Genomic DNA, 18665 nt, shown 5'->3' with positions numbered 1-18665 from the left:
CTACAATATTTTTAATATCTTTTTATGATCTATAAGATTGAAAATCTTTTTATTATTATTAATGTATAGAATAAGGAGGTTTTGGTGTGTCCATCAAGGTTGATTATAGTTCGCACCGGTTACTCGGTTATCAAAATAAAAGGAAATTAGTTTTGTATTAAAGTTTTTACGTAAGAAAACATATAATTGATTTACAAAGCTAGTGATTAAAGTATTAAAATTATTTTCAAAATTAATATAGATATCAAAATCTTTTTTTCTTGAAAATATTAATCTTCAAAAAATAAAAAACAGAGTCCAATAATTCACGAAATAATATTTATTTTTTAAAAAATAAATAAACTTGTCTGGGTCGGACATCTAACATGCAATAAAACAATCTCTTAGTGCTTTATTATTATTATTATTATTGTTTCTACAGGGAAAAAGAATCTCTCAACCGAGTCCTCTTTATGGAGTATTTACAATAAACTTGATTTGATTAAAGCTAATTAAAGAAAGTAATAAATTCATAGTCACCACTTCGCTGTCAAATACTATACCCATACCCTTTATCGCTTAATCCAATAAAAGCTTAAAATTAGATTTGGAGAAGATTTAAAACAAATTAGCAATCCCATTAAGGGAATAATAGTGACTAGTGAGTACATGGATATTGGTCTTTAAAATATTTTTTTATTTAGTAATATATTAAAATAATATATTTTTATTTTTTAAATTTTATTTTTAATATTAGTATATCAAAACAATTAAAAAAATTAATTTAAAATTAAAAGAAAAGTAATTTTTTTTAAAAGGATGGTTGAATCTCAGGGATCTAAAAGACGTGTCACAATCCCACAGGTCAAGGTCAAAACCCCAAAGGTAAAATCCATAAGTACCCTTAATTAACAGAAAAAGGAAAGAGTGGGTAAAGATGGCGCGAAAGATTTCCGTAGTTTGTTAGAAACCCCAAGACTATCGCTAAGCCTTCGTGTCATCAAGATTTCCCGTTCTCTTTCCTTCTCGCTTCCTTAATTTCATCGCGTCCTACATCTTAAACAAAAACCGAAAAATAAAAATAAATAAACAAACAGATATTTATCTCAAAACATCAGCAATTCAGCTGTTTTTTTTCAAGTCAAATCCCAGGTACGACACATTCTTAGAATCACTGCTAATTGGTTTTCGTTTTATTTTTTTCTGGTTAATTGAATCATGTTATGTTTCGCTGTGTGATTTTACAATTAAAGGAGAATTAGCTGTGGATGATCGCCGGTGCCGCTTCCGGCGACTGGGATCTAGACATGGCTGGTTAACAGAGGATTTTTCAACGACAGGGAGAATTTTATTCAACGTCGTAAAAGTAAGTCGTTTATTTCTGTTTTGTTGAAGAACCATGTTAATGTTAATGTATATTACTTTTGAGTTGCTATGATTGAAGTATCGAAAGCATTAAATAGAACACATTTGGCTTTTCATTTGTATGGAAACTCGAAGATGTTAAATTGGTGGTTGGCAGTTTAATTAATGTCTAATTAGAAGACAGGTCACACGGAAGCCGATTAGTGTTTGTGAGTTAGCATATTAATTAAGGAGATTGCAAGAAAAGAGATTCAAAAGAAAAAAGAAAAGAAAAGGAAGAAGGGAGATTCATTTGTAAACCAGTGGAGTACTAATAGGGATACACTTTAATTATTTGATTACCATGTCTAAACCCTAGTAGTACTTTGTTTATGACTTAATTATCCGGTCCCCCCCCCCCCCCCCTCCCTCTCTCTCTCTCTCTCGAATTTGATTTATACGATTACACGAGTTCTTATTTTCTTAAACCGAGTCTCATAGCACATTAAATCACCTTGCTGGCCTGTCACATTTTCCTTTTATTATTATTATTTGATAATACTCAGAGGTTGGCTAATTGGATCCTGTAAAGTCAATTTCTTTCCGTGGAAGAAATTGTTCTCTTGTCCTTTAGATGTTACTTAACTTGTTTTCATCTCTCATCATGCAAGCTTTTAACTGTTTGTGCGTGGTACATTGTGAGATTGAGATTCTTTGAACACTTCTTACCTTCAATTCTATCACATTTTCATACATGTCGTTTGATTAAAAGCTGGAGTTGTAGAGTTATAGTGTACTGAAAAGCTGGATCAGATTATTGTTTTTCAGCTATGGACTTGGAACATGGAAGCAGAAGCGGCAAGCATTCAGAATCACATCCAGAAGTTATTAATGGGACCGGGAGCAGTGATCATGGGGATACATATCCAAGGCTTCGTGTTCGGCTTGGAAGTAGTGGCCATCTTCAGATAGATCCTGAGAAAATTGAGGGGAGTGAAAGAAGTAGAAATTCAGAATTGCATTCTGAGGTTATTAATGGAAGTGATAGCAGTAAACATATAGAACCAAAACCTGAATCTACTGTTATAGAAGGGGATATATACATGCCAAATATAAAGTTTGGTTTTTCCTCTTCCTCTTCTTCCTCTTCAAGTTCTTCTGGCTCGTCATTGTATGATCTCTTTGATTTGATTCCAAAAGAAAGTGCTGACCCCGGAGCAGGCAGTGCTGATTTTGAATCCTCCAACAAACCTCATGAGGTTACTCAACCAGCATCAAAAGATCATGAGAATGGTGTTTCCATCGACAGCTCTCACAGATCAGAAGAAAATGAGGATGGCTCATCAGATCACGCATTAACACCCACAGTTTCTGATGTCACTCGTGAATCCCCGGCGCACAACATGTCACCAAAACAATCCCCTCCACTTCAAGTCATGGAACGACCTGGAGGATATGATCCTTTAAGGATTCCATCATCCATCTTTGAAAAAAATAAAGGTACAGCACCTATGGATTGGAGTGTTGCTTCCAATGAATCATTGTTTAGCATTCATGCAGGAAACAATAGTTTCTCCAGAGACCATGTTTTATTGTTGGGTGATCTGGGCAAGTCTGGAGATATAACCAAGTCAGGTGAATTAATCATGTTCAGTCCACTCCCTCCAAGAGAAATGGTGGCCACTGATAACCAGTCTTCAGTTCCTGATGTGGAAACCAAAAAACAGAAGGGTGGAGCAAATGGAATAGCAGATAACACCATCAAGGACCCAGCAGAATATCAAAATGAGGAAAATAAAACAAATCAAGCTGTATCCTGGAAATCTCCTAGCACTTCCAACCATTCACATGGGAGTGCAGACAGTGTCAAGTCATTTTCTTTTCCAATGTAAGCTGCCATCATTATCTATCTGCAAACACTTAAATACTAGAATTCATGTGCATTGAACTTTTACATATTACTTCTATTATGCATAAAAAAACTAGTGAAAGCCTATTATTCATGCATAACATTCATGTTCCTGCAAGGCATCAACCCTTTCCCATATCATGTCCACGATTACATTCACACTGCAATACACAGATGTCTTTATGCTTGCAGACTCGTTGTGTGAATTCAGTCCGGACAGAAATGCCCATGTACTTGACATGCTTGTGTTTTATGCATGCAAACCAGATGTCTAGGTTTTCTCTGTAGGTATATGCACATGTGTGCCTAACTAATTAAATAGGATTCCACAAGCCTATGCTTTGTCAATGAGGAATATACCTTTGTGTTGCAGAAGAAAGAAATATGCATGGCCATTGTGCTACTGTTCTAGTTGTAGCTTGGTGCTCTGCTACTGTAACTGGCCAAGCTGCTCATGTTCTTATTGTAGCTGGGCGTTCTGCTACTATTGGAACTGTGGTTGAAAACGTTGGTGTTATCATAAATATTCTGTGTTTGCTTCTCTCTCTCTCTGTTTCCCTCTTAATCGATAACAATCAAGAAAATAGTAAACTCTGCCGTTTTAATTTTTTTTCCAAGAGCCATCATTAATACCAATAATGTTACTTATGTTTACATGTGATTCACAATCATTGTCATGTCATTTACATTATAAAACAAGGTTTATAGTAGCACTTTGTAAGCTCATGATCCAAATTTCTTGGAGTTACGCAGTTTGGCAAATGGGATGAGAAGTGGTTCCCTGAAAGCAGGTGTGGAGCAGCGGAAGCAGCAGCATCTGGAGTCATCGCCTGCCCCAGTGAGTCAAAAATCAGCTTCCTTCCATTGGTTTCATTGCTTTTCATGTTGCTCATGGGGTTGTTCTTTCAATCGCTGTTGTTCCTGTCAAAAAATTAAGTGTTGTTGCTAAAACTGGCTCCATATATGATCCAAAGGAAGAATGCTTCTCAGCTCCTAAGCTGCCTCCTGTTTAAAATGCAAGCCTGAGCTGTCCTTAACTTTCTTGTCATTAATTTAAAATTGGGACATCGACAATGGTTGCTATTTAATCAACACGAGGCCTTTTGAATATGCAAATGTTGTCCATGAGCATTGTTCTTGGTGTTACTACATGGAAATTGGTTCTTTGCAAGAGCCAGGAAAAAGGGAAGGTGGTGAGGCAATGGTAAGGAGAACCTCTAAACCTGTACCTGTATGATGTGAGGTGACCTTTGGGAAGAAAATGCTGGGTGCTCCCTCCTTGAATCGGAGCCAGTCAATTTATTACTGCTAACAATATTTGCGTCTATATTGCTGTAAATTAATCTTTAATTCAATAGCCCTTTAGTTGTATTAGATGATTGTGTTCAAGCATGTGCAGTATAATTGTTTTTATGATATTGTTTGAAGTGGTGATCGAGTAGAGCCTGTTGATATTAGAAGCATGGTGTGGTTGTGATGATATTCTTAGGTGTAACGTGTAGGATACAGAAGGAAAGCAGCTCATAAACCACCTTGTTATGCGAGTACTCGTAGCTCTTGTAAAAATATGATCTTGGAATGCCCAAAATTCATGCTATCGCTTTAAGCAGTTGGACACCTAAGACCAACCATTTCTTCGCTGTGTGAAAAATGAAAATTTGTTTCAAGTTGGTGGAGCCAGGTAGCTAGGGTAACACGTTCTTGAACACGAGTCTTGAACACGTTCTTGAACAAGAGTAAATGTTTTAATTGTATTTCTATTACTACATGATTGAATTTATTTTTATTTAAGTTGGGCAAAAATAACAATTTTTTGGGTAAAAATAACTATTTTTTAAGCAATTACATTCAAAAATAAATATGAATTTTAGCTAAAACTTTGTTGCCCAAAAATAACAAATGAAATGATTATAATAATAGAACTAAAATTAACTAAATATAAAAAGTTAAGGAACCAAATAAAGAAATAGGCTAGCAATTGGCGTGTGAGACATGCATGTCTCGAGTTACACATATGAGACATGCACACTTACCTAAATTATGTTAGTTTGAAAAAAAAAAACAACAATACTATTTTGAAAAATATTTTTTTTACCGTGTTAGATTGAAAAAAAAAAAACCCATCATTATGCTTGATTTATTTTGTATTTAGAAGCATGGTTACGTTTGTTTTTTCAAATATTTTTTACTTAAAAATATATCAAAATAATATTCCAAGAAGATACTTGTATAAGATCCTGGAAAAAAAATGGTCTGGGTAAAAAGAACAGAGAGAAGAAATATGGGGTCGGACTCTCGACTCAAAAGCTTGCCTGGGAAACTTGAATTGGTTTCTGAGCACTAGGGTCTTAGACCGAAAGGCAGACCAGCTTGAAGCCCTTCAAAACTGCTGACCAAGTTATCTGGCCCTTCCCACGCATATAAAACACAGGGAATCTAACACACATTTGGTTTAGGAAGCATATGATGCACATCGTAGAGGATGGGCTGTAAATGGAGAACTGGTGGCTGGACTCTGTCATACATCTTTTCTGAAAGATGATGTTCTTGGATAATTTACCCTCTTCACATATTCAAATATGTAACTCATCTATAATAATTTGAACTGTTCTTGACGTTCTACTTGACAAACATCTTTTTGTAGTTTGCAAGTTTTCTCATGAAGACTCTCAGCTTGGTTCTGGAAAAAAAGCCTGTTGAAACAACAGGCTATCTATCAGGGAGGAGCACGGTTTTCGAAAGGAATAAAAAAACTGGATATTTTTTAAATATTATTTTTCATTTAAAATTATTGTAAATCCTCTGATTTAAAATTTAAAACTCAAATCAATATTCTCAAACAAATTCCAAAGATAAAAATTGATTTAATGCTATAAATTAAATTAAATTCAATGTTCCTAAGAGCATGTAAACAAACTCACGTCGTGCTTGCTAAAAACTTGTAAAAAGTAATGAAGAAAACCGAGAAATTGCCTTCATGCCTTCCGTTTGCCAGCCAGTAGCAGAACAAGAACCAGTAAAAAAAGAGAACACGATTCTGTCTTTGAAAATCACTGTTTTCTTGTAATGGTTTAGTATTTTATCGGTTCCATCTAAAGCGTACTTGCAATGTATCTATCGGAAATCATCGATGATTTTGTGCCAGCTTATTCTATAAGGCGTCATGTGTCCCGCACCCTTGTAGAATCATGTTCGCGTCGTGCTAGAATCATTTTTTTAAAATAGACCGCTGAAATTCAGATTTCTGAACTGATTTGGCTTCATTTACTGCTATTTCATCCTTCCCAAATCTCCGAAATTATGAAGCTACCGCTTAAATCCTCGAGGAGAGCCGAGAAGAGATCGTTCTTCCGAATCGATTACCGTGATAGAGATTGTTAATCTGCAGCCGTGCTGCTTCTTTTTTTCTCTCCTTTTCAAGGCAATTGTAAGAACATAAGCATCACTTGTCTTCATGCGTAGCACAGAGACAGCCCATGTGTTGATCTGAGCTTGTATATATATCACACCCTGTTTTCCCTTTCAACATTTATGCATGCTTTCTCAGTTTATGAGATGGGGAAATAAGGAAATAAATATCACATACAGATTACAACCTCAAAAAACCATTTGAAACATTCTAGAAGATGAAAAATAGCTGGTCATATTAGGTTTCCGTTTCAAGGACCCTAAAAATATATAGCTATTTTCTAAAATTCTCTCATCTTTTCCCCCCATTTCACATCCCTACTTCTCTTTAAGGGATGAAATGAACACCGCATTACATTATTCAAAGGACGGACCGGAAGGGTTTACCACTATATGCCTAAGAGGGTGATCAACATCACTGCCACCTGCATGCTTCACGAACTCTGCGGGGGAGTGAAAGCTGCCGTGGCATACGCACATTATCCTTACTTCCTCTCCCTTACCATACTTGTACAGAATGCCATCCACTCTTCTCCCATTAGGACCATCTCCTTTAGTAAACACACAAGGCATATCTTCCATTGCATTGGTCCCAATTTCCCTCCCTCTATTTTCTGCAGAATCAAGCTTCTTGGATAGATTCTCCGGTTCTGTTCTGGAGGCTCTGCACGCATTTTCAATTTTCTTTGTCCCAGAAGAACCCACAGCTTCTTGACTGCTTCGTTCCTGCAAGGATTGATTACTCGCAGGACTTCGTGCTTCTCCACCACTGCTTGATCCTGTGATGCACATGAGATTATGAGAAGACAAACCATTTGTTTTTTCTCCATTTTCCTCTTCCCTTTACTTGCATAGTAATTTCAAAATTAATTACAAATCTCCAAATACCAATGTATCGGTTGCAGATGCATTTAAGTAACACGATTTTTATAAGATCACAAAAAAACCTGTCAGCTACATGCATGACCGGTTAATCACTTTAAAGGCCATATGACCATATTCCATGGGGAAAAATAGAAAAAGCTTGAGGTAGTCAGATAAAGAGAGAAGGGACATTAGTAAAGCAGGCTAAACCAGCAAAGTGAAAAGGAGGGATCCTGGAAGGATGACGAACGACAAGAACTAGAAGGATCAGCAATCGCCTGGTATAAGAAAACTCCACCTGATAGCAACTCCCGGACCATCCCATCACCTCCATACCTGTCGAGCATGTAATATTCAGAAAGACCCTCCTTAACCCACCCAGAAATCATGGATTTAATTATTCACCAGTTGCTTTCTTAAAGTTGCAAAACAACAAGCTTTGACAAATACAGTTCTGAACTTAGCCATGGCTGAGAGATCAACTTCTGTTCTAGGGAAAATCTATACCATGGCGCACAGAAGCCAGATATCAAACAAGTTTAAGTTTTTGGAATTTTACAATTTCCACAAATTAAGAGTTGGGAAAAACTAAATTAAGGGATCGGGACTGGATGAACCTGCAAGGAGAATAGATAAAGCAAAAATCCAAACTTAGTGGTGGCTAGGGATCAACTTATGAGATAGGGAAAATATATACCATCGGACACACACAAGCACGATGTCAAACAAGATTAAGCCTCTGGAACTTAACACTTTCCACAAATTAAGAGTTGGGAAAAACTGAACTTAGAAATGGAAACTGGATAGACCTTCAAGGAGAATAGATCAAGCAAGAAGCTTTAGCCTAATCCTGAGCTAACATCCATCCACTGTCCACACATTAACGAGTAAGTCACTACTGAATATTTTATGATGCAAGAATGGAAGACTGTATGGAATGGGTGGGCAATCAAATAAGATGCTTGGTTTGTTAACTCATCTAAGCTAGACCTGCCCCATGTAGCAGAATACAAGCAGGTAAGCAAAATATTAATATGTGAACATATTAAAATAAGTACCCATACATACAAGTAAATGCATTCAGATTTTCGTTTCATGTTTCCTCCTTTCCTTCTCGAGGAGGCAGTCATGACAATAATTTCTACATTGATGCCATACTAGAAGTAAGCATCCCTTCTGGCTTCATTGACAGCAGAGATAAAGCAGAAAAAAGAACCTATTCCAAGAAGTGAACATCCCTTTAAAGCAAGTAGATCCTCTAGCCAACTAAGACCGAGACTAAATAGTCATAAACTGAGATTCATAGTTCTCCAAGCATGTGAACTAAAGCGACTGCATAACTTGAGTGCCCAATCAATCAAGTTCATCAAAACAAATCGCAAGCTCATGAAGTTAGTCAGTATAGAAAATTTCCTTAAACAACCACGGGCTTACAATGATTTTACCCAAATGTGATCTCCCAGGTACAATAATTACCAATGAAGGAAATGATCTGCATGTTAACTCCCCTTCATGCAGTGTTCCACAATTCAACCAACTCTCAATTTCAAACTAGTTGGGGTTGGCTGCATGGATCTGCCAGCTTACACCACACACTATAGCCTAGCATGGAAGAATATCTATTCTATGTAAGTAAGAAGAAGTATCCAATAAGTTTGATTTCATATGCTGCAGAAACTCAGTTCAGTTCTGACAACAAAGACAGATGCAAGAAATGCACTGCCTTTTTCGTGAGACATGCTAGTACTGCAAACTGCTTACTTCCCATGTGTGGCAACAATCAATAAGCAGGGTCTTGAGTTAATATTCTACTTTGTTACACCTCCAAATTACTCAGATTTGAACAAACATGATTCCTCTCCTTCTTTGGACCTTCAAGGATTTTCTTTCCCAAAGTTTTGATGAAACCAAAGAAACTCCAGCAAAAGAATCTAATACTGCTTAAACTAGTTGAGTAAGAGTTGCACTGCTTAGAAACAAATAAACATCCAAGATTTAGCACCTTCCCCAACCTCCAAGTAACCAACCATAACCACCCAAAACAATAGTAATGCTATCAACACAAAATAGGCACTACCCAAAATCCAATCCAAATAAAAGAGCCCGCCTATCTAAGTCCACAACATCCACATGACCAATTTGGCATCCACACCATAATCCACTAGCAAAATAAAACCATCCATTCCAATCCAATCCAGAAAATCCCTTAAAAAACAATGAGAAAATAAATCAGACACCAAAAGGTTGGAAATTCCAAAAAAAAAAAAGTACCTTGAACAGGCTTGCTCTCCATTTCTGACAACCCAGAAGAGCTCCCTCCTAGAGACTCCACAGATCCTCGTGACCCTTGTTGCTGCTGTTGACCTTCCAAATTACTACTCCTATTCACAACACCACTCTGCTTATTAGCCCACGTTGGCACCCAGTTCCCTTTATTCAATTTAACTTCCTCCAAATTCAACTCTCCTCTCAAATTCTTTTGCTTTTCACTTCGCCTTCTCTTGGCTTCCATTCTCCTTAAACTCTGATTTTCCTTCCTCTTCCTCCACTCTTCCTCCGTTTCAGTAGGCAAAGAAGAAGTCCTTATGAGAAAAGGATAAGATACAGGTGGTGTACTTAAAGCATCATGGTCTCTCAACAATGGTATTGAACCAGCTATAGACGATGATCTCGTTAGTTTCTCTGAAGTCTTATCAACCCCAAATCTTCCACCAAGTGATAACCCAAGATTTAACTCAATCTCCTCTGCTTCTTCTCCTTCACTTGTTGCTGTTTTATATTGCTGTGCATCACTTGAAATGAGTCTTTGTACCAGATCTCTTGGATACCTGTTTATTTCCAAAGAAAGACTCTCCATTGCTCTGCTACTTCCACTACTGCTGCTTCTATTTTTATTCGCGTTTGCTTCTCCCATGATGCTGCTCTATAAAACAAGAGGGGTAAAAAACAAGTGTTTTTTTTTCCTCTTCTTTAATATAAGTTTTTTAGTGGATTGGAAAGTATTTTTGGGTTCTCTGAAACGGAACGTGAAGAAGGAGAAGAAGTTGAAGTGTTTTTTGATCTGATTTAGATACACCCATTTGTCAGGAAGGCTTAATTTTAATTTTTTTTGTTTGATTTCTTAAAGAATTCTCTCCCAGTCTCAGAGTTTTCTAACAAATGCGTTGCCATTAATTAAAACCCAACTTGCATGCACTCATCAACAAGACCAAGACAAAAAAAAAATGTTAGAAAAAAAATACTAAAAATGTTACTGTCTTTTTTTCTTTTTTTATAACAATATAGTACTGAATAAAGTTAAAAAAACAAAGAAGGAAAACAGAATCAAAGGATTTAAAGAAATTGAAATCAACAAGGAAAAACAGAAGAAGAAGGCAGAGTGGGGAGGGAGATGGGGTGTTGTGCTTGGATTAGGAGGTGTTTTGTACAGTAATAAAAGGTTGGTTGTTAAAGTTTTTTTTATTTGAAATTATATTAAAATAATATTTTTTATTATTTTTTAAAAAAATTAATATGAGAAAATTAAAATGATATAAAACACCTAAAATAATTAATTTAAAATCAAAAAATCAAAAGTTTTAAAAAATATGATTGGACAGTGTTTCTAAACACTCTTTTAAAGAGAAAAAAGAGAGAAATTAATTGATTAAAAATATATTTATTGAGGGACGGAAATGCCCTTCACGTTAAGACAAGTATAGAAGGAAGATAGGAGAGAGCCAAGTGGCGATCACGAGAGGAGAAGAGTGACACGTGGGTATGACTGACACATACCTTCATCTTTTTTATACTAAATTTGTGTTATTAATTAATTGGTTTTGTCTTCTTGAAGTTTGTGTTGAATGGACCTAAAAAAACAAGTTGCCTTTCAGAGGACACGTTTCGAGATGTAAGGGAAGCAAGAAAAAGTGGCAACGTGTTTGTCAGTTTAGGCGTCTGGGAATTCGACACGTGGACATGATACTAGTTGCTGGCGTGGTACTTCTCACTCGTTAAAGATGCGGCCTTTATTTTCGTACTCTTGTCCTCTGGGGTTTGGTCTCTCTCGCACTTGCAGAGGCTGTCAAGTAGAGTTTTTTATGCCAGCTGTGCAAGGGATAAAAAAGAAACATACGCAGACTGCAATTCCTTGGAGAAGATGAAAGGAGTAATTTGATTTGCCTTTTTATTTTATTTTTTAAATAAGACCCAGTATTTTGCAGCCACGGTAAGAAAAGGAGAAGATCGATTTATCGCTAAATAAAAAATAAATTTTAATTTGATCTATAATTTGAATAAAGCCCTTTTAATTTAGAAAAATAAATTAAGAAATATCTTGATATTGATTTAAGTTACACGATCCACTCACCATTCCATGTAATTAACATAAGTCAAGGTGTCCATAATTTGAGAACTCGAGCTATAAATAAGCTTTCTGCTTTCATGATTTCTACCTTGTGGCTGAACACTCATACCTTCATATTTGAAGGCCGGGGTAGTGGCCAAGTGGCAGCGATTGTTTTGTATATCACTGTTTGTGGCTTGAATTAAGCGAGATTTCTAAGAAAGGAATTTCTTATAAATCCAAAATATGTTTATAATCTTTTAGAAAAATGATATATATTTTTTTAACATCCTAAACTGTATACAATGTCAAATTACAGGAGTTTATGCTTCAATTTATAAGTACAACAAGAGCGATGAGATGAAAAATACAGTTAGAATTACAACACAATTAAAATAAAAAATTAATTATAAATATGTTTGTGTTCAAAAAGTGCTATTGAAATTTTTTATATTTTTTATTTTAAATTGTTTTTTTATAATTTTATATTGTTTTGATGCGGTAATGTTAAAAATAATTTAAAATAAAATATTGTTTTAATATATTATATATGATGTGGGATTATTTGGACTGTGAAAGCAAACCAAGTTATATAACAAGATTTGGTCAGTAATGGTTCGCAAATTGGGATTCATTCATCAAAAAAAAAAATCATTTGAATTCATTTCAATAATTATTTTAGATGCGCAATCCAAATCAGACTTTATTGTATGCTATCACATCTATTTAAAGATTATTCTAAATCAATGACAGCTGGTCTGGCCTTACCATTTTTCCTTGGAAAAAAAATATAGAAGTAGCGTACGTTTTTTATTTGTTTGTTGACTATTAGTTAGAGATCTTAGGTATTGAGATGGAATTTTATTTTATTTTGATATCATATAATCTTGGAAAACTAAAATAAGCATGGGTATATGTTTGTTCATGTGTGTGTGTTTATTAAAGAATAAAATTAAAAAAAAATTTAGAGAAATTTTTTTTTTTTTTAATAAGTAGTGTTTTGGTAATATGTTTACCATAATTTAACTTTTTAGTATTTTGTTAGTAATTTATCAAGAACAACAGTGTGTACTTGAAACAAAGATAATGTGTGTTTTGTAATGTGGTTTGTGTTTTAAAAATTATTTATAGTTTTAAAATATATTAAAATAATTTTTTTGTATTGGTTTATAATGACACATAAAACCATTAAAAATTATTAATCTAATACTTCTTAAATAAAACACATTCAAAAGCAAACTACGGCACTCCATTAACTAGCAAAATTTTGCTCTCCGAAAATTATTTTTTTCTCCTTTATTTAGTATTGAGTTTTAAACAAATTAGGTAAAAATTGAATTTTTTTATATTTTTAAATTTTTTGACATATATATATCAAAAATAATTTTAAAAAATAAAAAAATACTACTTCAACATATTTTTAAATAAAAACACATTAAAAAACAAAACACCACTGCATTCTGAAACCACAAACAGCATTGCGAAACTCAGCAGCTAAATTGCTTGTCATACTATGGATGCGACAAGTCGTCCTGTCAACGAGGAATCCAATCGCAAAAATCGGCGAGGAATGAGCATGACAAACGTGGCCAGACCAGGGAAGCCCCGTGCAATGGGGCTCGGTGTGGGGTCCACATGACCAAGTTGCAAGCTTTTCTTTTTTTAGTCAATTTAATTCCTTAACGGGAAAAAAGAAAGAATAGAGTAGAGTGAGGACCAAGGGATTGGTGTCCTTGTCGGAGCCACGTGTCTCGGTTACAAATATACACGTGTCGTAAAGGATGACGGTCCCCTCTTTTGAGTGGATTGCCGATCATCGATCATCGATCATCGATCAGTGAGAACGACCATACGAGGTCTCTTTCGGCCTTTTCGCTGACGTTATAATATAATACTGCCTTGAACTCTCTGAAAAAACACTCCCCTGAGACGCAAACTAACCAGAAGCTCCATCTAAATTCTCAAGAAATAAAATATTAAACTAGATAATCGGAAAATGTTGCCTTGGACCCTTGTAATTTGTTTCGTGTAAAATAATTTGTTATCTGAACATATTTTTATGTTTTTTCAAAAAATACACTGTTTTTTAATGTTTAATCATGTTAACAAAAACTGCTTAAAAATAATTGTCTGGTGCTTGTGTGAAAAATAAGTGTTAAAGAATAAATAGAAATAGTTAATCGACGGAGGACCTTATGGTTTAATAATAAATATAATCCACTTGTTAATGTATTTTACCATTGTGAGATAAAAAATTTGAGAAAATATTTAGAAAAATATTTGAAAAATAACATAATAAAACCGTTATTGGTAAGGGCATCTAAAAAAAACTATTTAGAAGAGTTAATTGTATTTTAATATATTTTGTACATAATTATTTTAACAATTTAATATGATTCAGTTGACTTGACAGGTTTAAAAATAACGGGACGATTCTCATTTAATTAAATATTAAAAAATAAAATTAAAACAAATTCAATTAAAAATAAAAACAGAAAAAATGACTCAAGTCAACCGAGGTGAACTTGCCAAACACATGACATAAGTCATGAGATCAGGATAATCTTATATAAAACAAACTGAAAAAACATAGATTTAAAAAAAAATTAAAGAAAAAAAATCTAATGAAAAAAAAGTATTATTAAATAGGTGCTTGAAAGTGTGGTAACGGTTGTTTTTCAAAGTGTTTTTCACTCGAAAATTCATCAAAATAATTTATTTAAAAAAAATATTATTTTTTAAATTAACATATTAAAATAATTTACAAATATAAAAAAATAAATTTAAATAAATTTTTTAAAAACAAATTATAAAAAACCGTTTAAAATGCAATCCTACACTGTACCTAAATAACCTGAGGAGAGGCTGGCTTAGATGTTAAACTCAGTGTTCCCTTTTCTTCGTCAGCAAGGTTAAAATTTTGCACTGGCCTAGTTTTGACGCCAACAATTTATATTTAAACGGTACGATTTTTATTTTTAAAAAATAATAAAAATTTTTTGCTGCCTTTTATTTTTAAAATGCAAATTATACCGCATTTCTAAACAGATTATTTATGTTGAGTAGATAAATTTATTCTTGATGTATAAAATATGGTCTAAAAATATATCTAATGATAGAGTTTGATTAAAAAATGGATCCCAAATTGTTTGTTCGTGCATCCATGAAAGAGCTTGAAATTATTTTCCATGAAGATTCTTTTTTTATCAAACTAATTAAAAAAGTGTAAAAGAGTCGTGGGCGTAATTATTGCATTTAAAATATATCTCAATTAAATCGCTTAATTTGATTGGGACGGTCTATAAGATGCTTTAATTAATGTACTTCTTTCCTCGAATCCATGATTGGTTTCATGTTATAATTAAGAAGTGCGTGCTAATCTTACTGCTCAGGGCAAGATGCGCACAAGTTAATTAGTCAAGTCAACTAAGATGTGCTCTACGAAGAAGTTATTTGCCCCAGAATTTCAAATAGGCTAGTGAAAAAGCTAACCGGTGTGTCCGAGGCACTGATCGAGTAAAATCTAGATATATTTACTACTTTTCATATTTTTACGAGTTTCGTTATAAATAAAAATAAAATATATGTCTAATTAGATTGTGTTATTATTTTCAATAAGATGACATCTCAAATAATTTAAGTAATTTGGGGCTTATATATTAAATAATTAGATAATTTTTCAATCCTAAGAACCTAATTCGTTTTTCTTGTTCAAGGTGGCTGATAACCGATATTTAGTATTTAATAGATTCAAGTGATCAATAGTTAGTACCTGTTTCTTATGTGAGATGCTAAGCATGGGAATGTCGGGTCTGGTAGTGTGTCAGGTTTACATACACGTGGCTTCAGCGTGTAGCTGACCCCAGAGATGTCGGGTGTGGTAGCTTGCAAGACATGTATGTATGTAAGCTCAATGCGTATTTAAACTTAGAAATACTGAGTCCAAAAACTTGTCAGGCTCATATACATGTACGTAGGCTCAAAGATATTGGATATTCACCTTGTCTTTGATCATTTTAAAACATGAATTTTATATATATATATATATATATATATATATATATATATATATATATATATAAAAACACGCTAAACCATCACAATTCATGAATACATTGAATGACCAAAATAATCTCATCTAATCTTGCCTTGATTTTATAACAACTAAAATTACATGAAGTTAATCGATATAGTATAGTGCAGATATAATTAGGTTTTAAAATGTTTTTTAACGACTAATATGATGGTTTTAAATCGGCATGATGTAAAGTGATATTATCCCCACTCCACTATTTTTGAACCCAACTCCATGCTCTTACATAGATAAGTAAAGGTTAGTGCTTACATGGATAATTAAGAACATAATTAGGTTTAAAAATTAATAATCTAAGTAGTAGTTTTACACAGTTCTTCAATCAAAATACGTAATTAAGTTCAATGAATGGTGAAAAGTAGATTACATAGATAATAAACAAGTAATTTTAGAAGGCAGCTTTTTTTAAATTTCGTGTGTTTAATATTTGTTTATACATTACTTAACCTAATCACAACTCTGACTTGTATGTATAAATGCTTGAATTCATAGCTCAACCGATGCTAATATTTATCTTTTTTTTCGAATGGTTTTAATTTTAACATCTATTTCATAAATAAATAAAGGGAAAAAGAAATTCTATACATGAATAATAGCTGTTCGACCAAAATAGGAAACCATCAAAGTGGTGGAGGCCTGTCGTCGACGTGTTTTTTACTGTTAGGACATACGCATTTTTAATGATAAGGCGAAAAAAAGACCGGCAAAAAAGAAGTGGGGGGCAGGAGATCTTCGTAGGATGATTTGCCAGGACACGTCATTGATGCTGACGTGTAGTTTTTAAGATTCTCCGACACATCTGCACGTCACGTGTTGATCATGGCTAAGGTGAAAAGGACTAGCAGATGTAATGTTTTGAACGAGGGCAAAACCACTGCAGGCCTTCTGAGGGTTGCTTGTTACATCTTTTGTTGTTGTTGTTTTTTTTTTTTTTAAATAATTTTAAAAAATATTTAATTGATGGTACTTTTAATTATTTTATTTTACTGATTTAAAAAATAAAAAATAAATAAAATTACTTTAATATATTTTTAGCACTACAATCATAAATACCTTTTTAATAGCAATTATTGGAAGTAATAACAATATTTTCTTATAATTAAGGTTTCGTTTGGAATAATTGAGGTTGAATTTGTTTTCTTGTTAGAATTTAATTTTTTTTTAAAATTAATTTTTTGAATTGTTTTAATGTGATGATATTAAAAATATTTTTTAAAAAAAAAATTATTATTTTAATATATTTTTTTAAAAAATATATTTTAAAAATCAACTTTGACTATTCTCTCAATTATCCATCAAAGTCGAAAAGCCAATTGCGTTGATGTGTCCAAAGAACAAGATTTTCATATTCCATTTATAGATTCTTCAATAACTGAGGTTATCTATCTATTTCTTTTTATCTTTAATTAAGAATACAAGGTGTTATATAACTTATAAATTATAAATCATGGAATGTAACTATAATTGTTTTAAATAACAAAGACAGTAAGAAAATGACTAAATAAATTACGTGTGTGTATATACGTATATAAACACGGAAAAGATTTTTTTTTAAAAAAAAAAGCCCCACCAAATCACCAATATTAATAGATTTTAGTGGAGGGACATGTTTTCACATGCGCTTCCTCAGACGAAGGTGATTCTCACATCTGTTTATGCATGTGAGGAGTCAGGCCATCCATTTATGAGGAAATAATCTTCTAATGATAAATATCCCCCCAGTAACTAGAATTAATTCGTTCCATTCAGCCAAATAAATCGTTAGATACCCGACTCTTGAATTTGATTGAACAACACCTTCGAAAGAGTCAAGAAATTCCATGATTACTGATTTAACAATGGAATCTTTTGACCAAGCCATTTAAGGAGAACATTATTATTGTTTTTTCGGGAATCCCTTGATCATTGGCTCCACCCTGGTCCACTTGTGTCTTCAAATCCTTACAGTTCTTCTTTTTCCTCGTTCGTTTTTTTTCATATCAGATTAGTTTGCCGATGAAACACATCGTCAAGACTTTTGGCAGCGATTGATTATATACAATAATGTCTTCTTCTTTTTTACAAATATTATATACGATAATCTTTGAAAGAAATGAGAAATAATAAATTAGGTTTATTTGAAAGAATACTAGATCAGAAGAGCATATTTGAGACTGTTTGACGAATTCCCAGAAATGCTATCTACCACAGAGTCGAAGTGGGGACAGGGACCAGATGACGTGGTTAATTCTCACCATTTATGGGAATCGTCATCTAATACAGAGGGTCACATGTTGGGTAAAAACATATCGAGATTATTCTAGAGAGATCAACAACGTGTTTGAATGGACAAAAGGGCAAGGAACTGATGATAGATTAAAAAAGAAAAAGGGAAAGGAAGGGAAACGGCAGTATTTCAACCTTTTCCTGTTTGGATATGGAAGAGATAGAAGAAAATTCTTCATTTTAACTCGGGGCGACTGTCATTTGATAATCTTGACCTAAAAAAGACACCCAACCTTGCCTGAATTCACAGTACTGAAAGCCATCCGAGGATCGAGGGTTTTAACCCTAACTTTCCCTTCCCTGCCCCTCAAAACCCGTAAACAAACAAGTGTCAAGTATGGCAGCTATTGGAAGACAGCTGCTCTGACCAGTGGATTGAAAGCGCCTCGGGATAGACACTGGTACTTGTACGAACAAAGAGAAACTAGCAGTCTGCAGTTTCCCCGAGTACTTCAGTAAATAATACAGGAAGACGACGG

General features: G+C 33.8%; 2 protein-coding genes across 5 annotated transcripts; one reads left to right on the top strand and one right to left on the bottom strand.

The window, feature by feature from the left end:
* Window positions 1-891: 891 nt before the first annotated feature.
* Window positions 892-4670, top strand: LOC7485880 (uncharacterized). 2 transcript variants are annotated; one of them, XM_024610024.2, is made up of 4 exons: window positions 892-1131; window positions 1233-1345; window positions 2152-3211; window positions 3986-4670. In XM_024610024.2, exons 3-4 carry the CDS (start codon window positions 2154-2156, stop codon window positions 4179-4181), a joined length of 1254 nt encoding a protein of 417 aa, XP_024465792.1. In that variant the 5' UTR covers window positions 892-1131; window positions 1233-1345; window positions 2152-2153; the 3' UTR covers window positions 4182-4670. The 2 variants fall into 2 exon arrangements, with proteins under 2 accessions (XP_024465792.1, XP_024465791.1); XM_024610023.2 differs by having other exon boundaries at window positions 2137-3211.
* Window positions 4671-6779: 2109 nt separating this feature from the next.
* LOC18102630 (ninja-family protein AFP2) lies at window positions 6780-10943 on the bottom strand. Of its 3 annotated transcripts, none has more exons than XM_024611265.2 (3): window positions 9776-10943; window positions 7715-7840; window positions 6780-7419 (listed from the first exon to the last, which is right to left on the bottom strand). In XM_024611265.2, the coding sequence occupies exons 1-3, from the start codon at window positions 10416-10418 to the stop codon at window positions 6998-7000; spliced, it is 1191 nt and encodes a 396-aa protein (XP_024467033.2). In that variant the 5' UTR covers window positions 10419-10943; the 3' UTR covers window positions 6780-6997. The 3 variants fall into 3 exon arrangements, with proteins under 3 accessions (XP_024467033.2, XP_006378570.1, XP_024467034.1); XM_006378508.3 differs by having other exon boundaries at window positions 7803-7840; window positions 9776-10940; XM_024611266.2 differs by lacking the exon at window positions 7715-7840 and having other exon boundaries at window positions 9776-10936.
* Between the last annotated feature and the right edge of the window lie 7722 nt (window positions 10944-18665).

Source organism: Populus trichocarpa, chromosome 10 (genome assembly GCF_000002775.5).
Source record: "Populus trichocarpa isolate Nisqually-1 chromosome 10, P.trichocarpa_v4.1, whole genome shotgun sequence".
NCBI lineage: Eukaryota > Viridiplantae > Streptophyta > Magnoliopsida > Malpighiales > Salicaceae > Populus > Populus trichocarpa.
Note: the sequence above shows the minus strand (reverse complement) of the source record. Positions and strands in the feature narration are given on the sequence as shown.

What these genes read in the sequence shown, in the direction of transcription:
- LOC18102630 (XM_024611265.2), bottom strand. Translation starts at nt 10,418, where the DNA reads ATGGGAGAAGCAAACGCGAATAAAAATAGAAGCAGCAGTAGTGGAAGT. An exon ending in GGAGAGCAAGCCTGTTCAAG is followed by an intron (nt 7,841 to 9,775) that starts GTACTTTTTTTT and finishes CATGCTCGACAG; the next exon opens with GTATGGAGGTGATGGGATGG. An exon ending in CCCTCCTTTTCACTTTGCTG is followed by an intron (nt 7,420 to 7,714) that starts GTTTAGCCTGCT and finishes TGTGCATCACAG; the next exon opens with GATCAAGCAGTGGTGGAGAA.
- LOC7485880 (XM_024610024.2), top strand. Translation starts at nt 2,154, where the DNA reads ATGGACTTGGAACATGGAAGCAGAAGCGGCAAGCATTCAGAATCACAT. An exon ending in AAGTCATTTTCTTTTCCAAT is followed by an intron (nt 3,212 to 3,985) that starts GTAAGCTGCCAT and finishes GGAGTTACGCAG; the next exon opens with TTTGGCAAATGGGATGAGAA.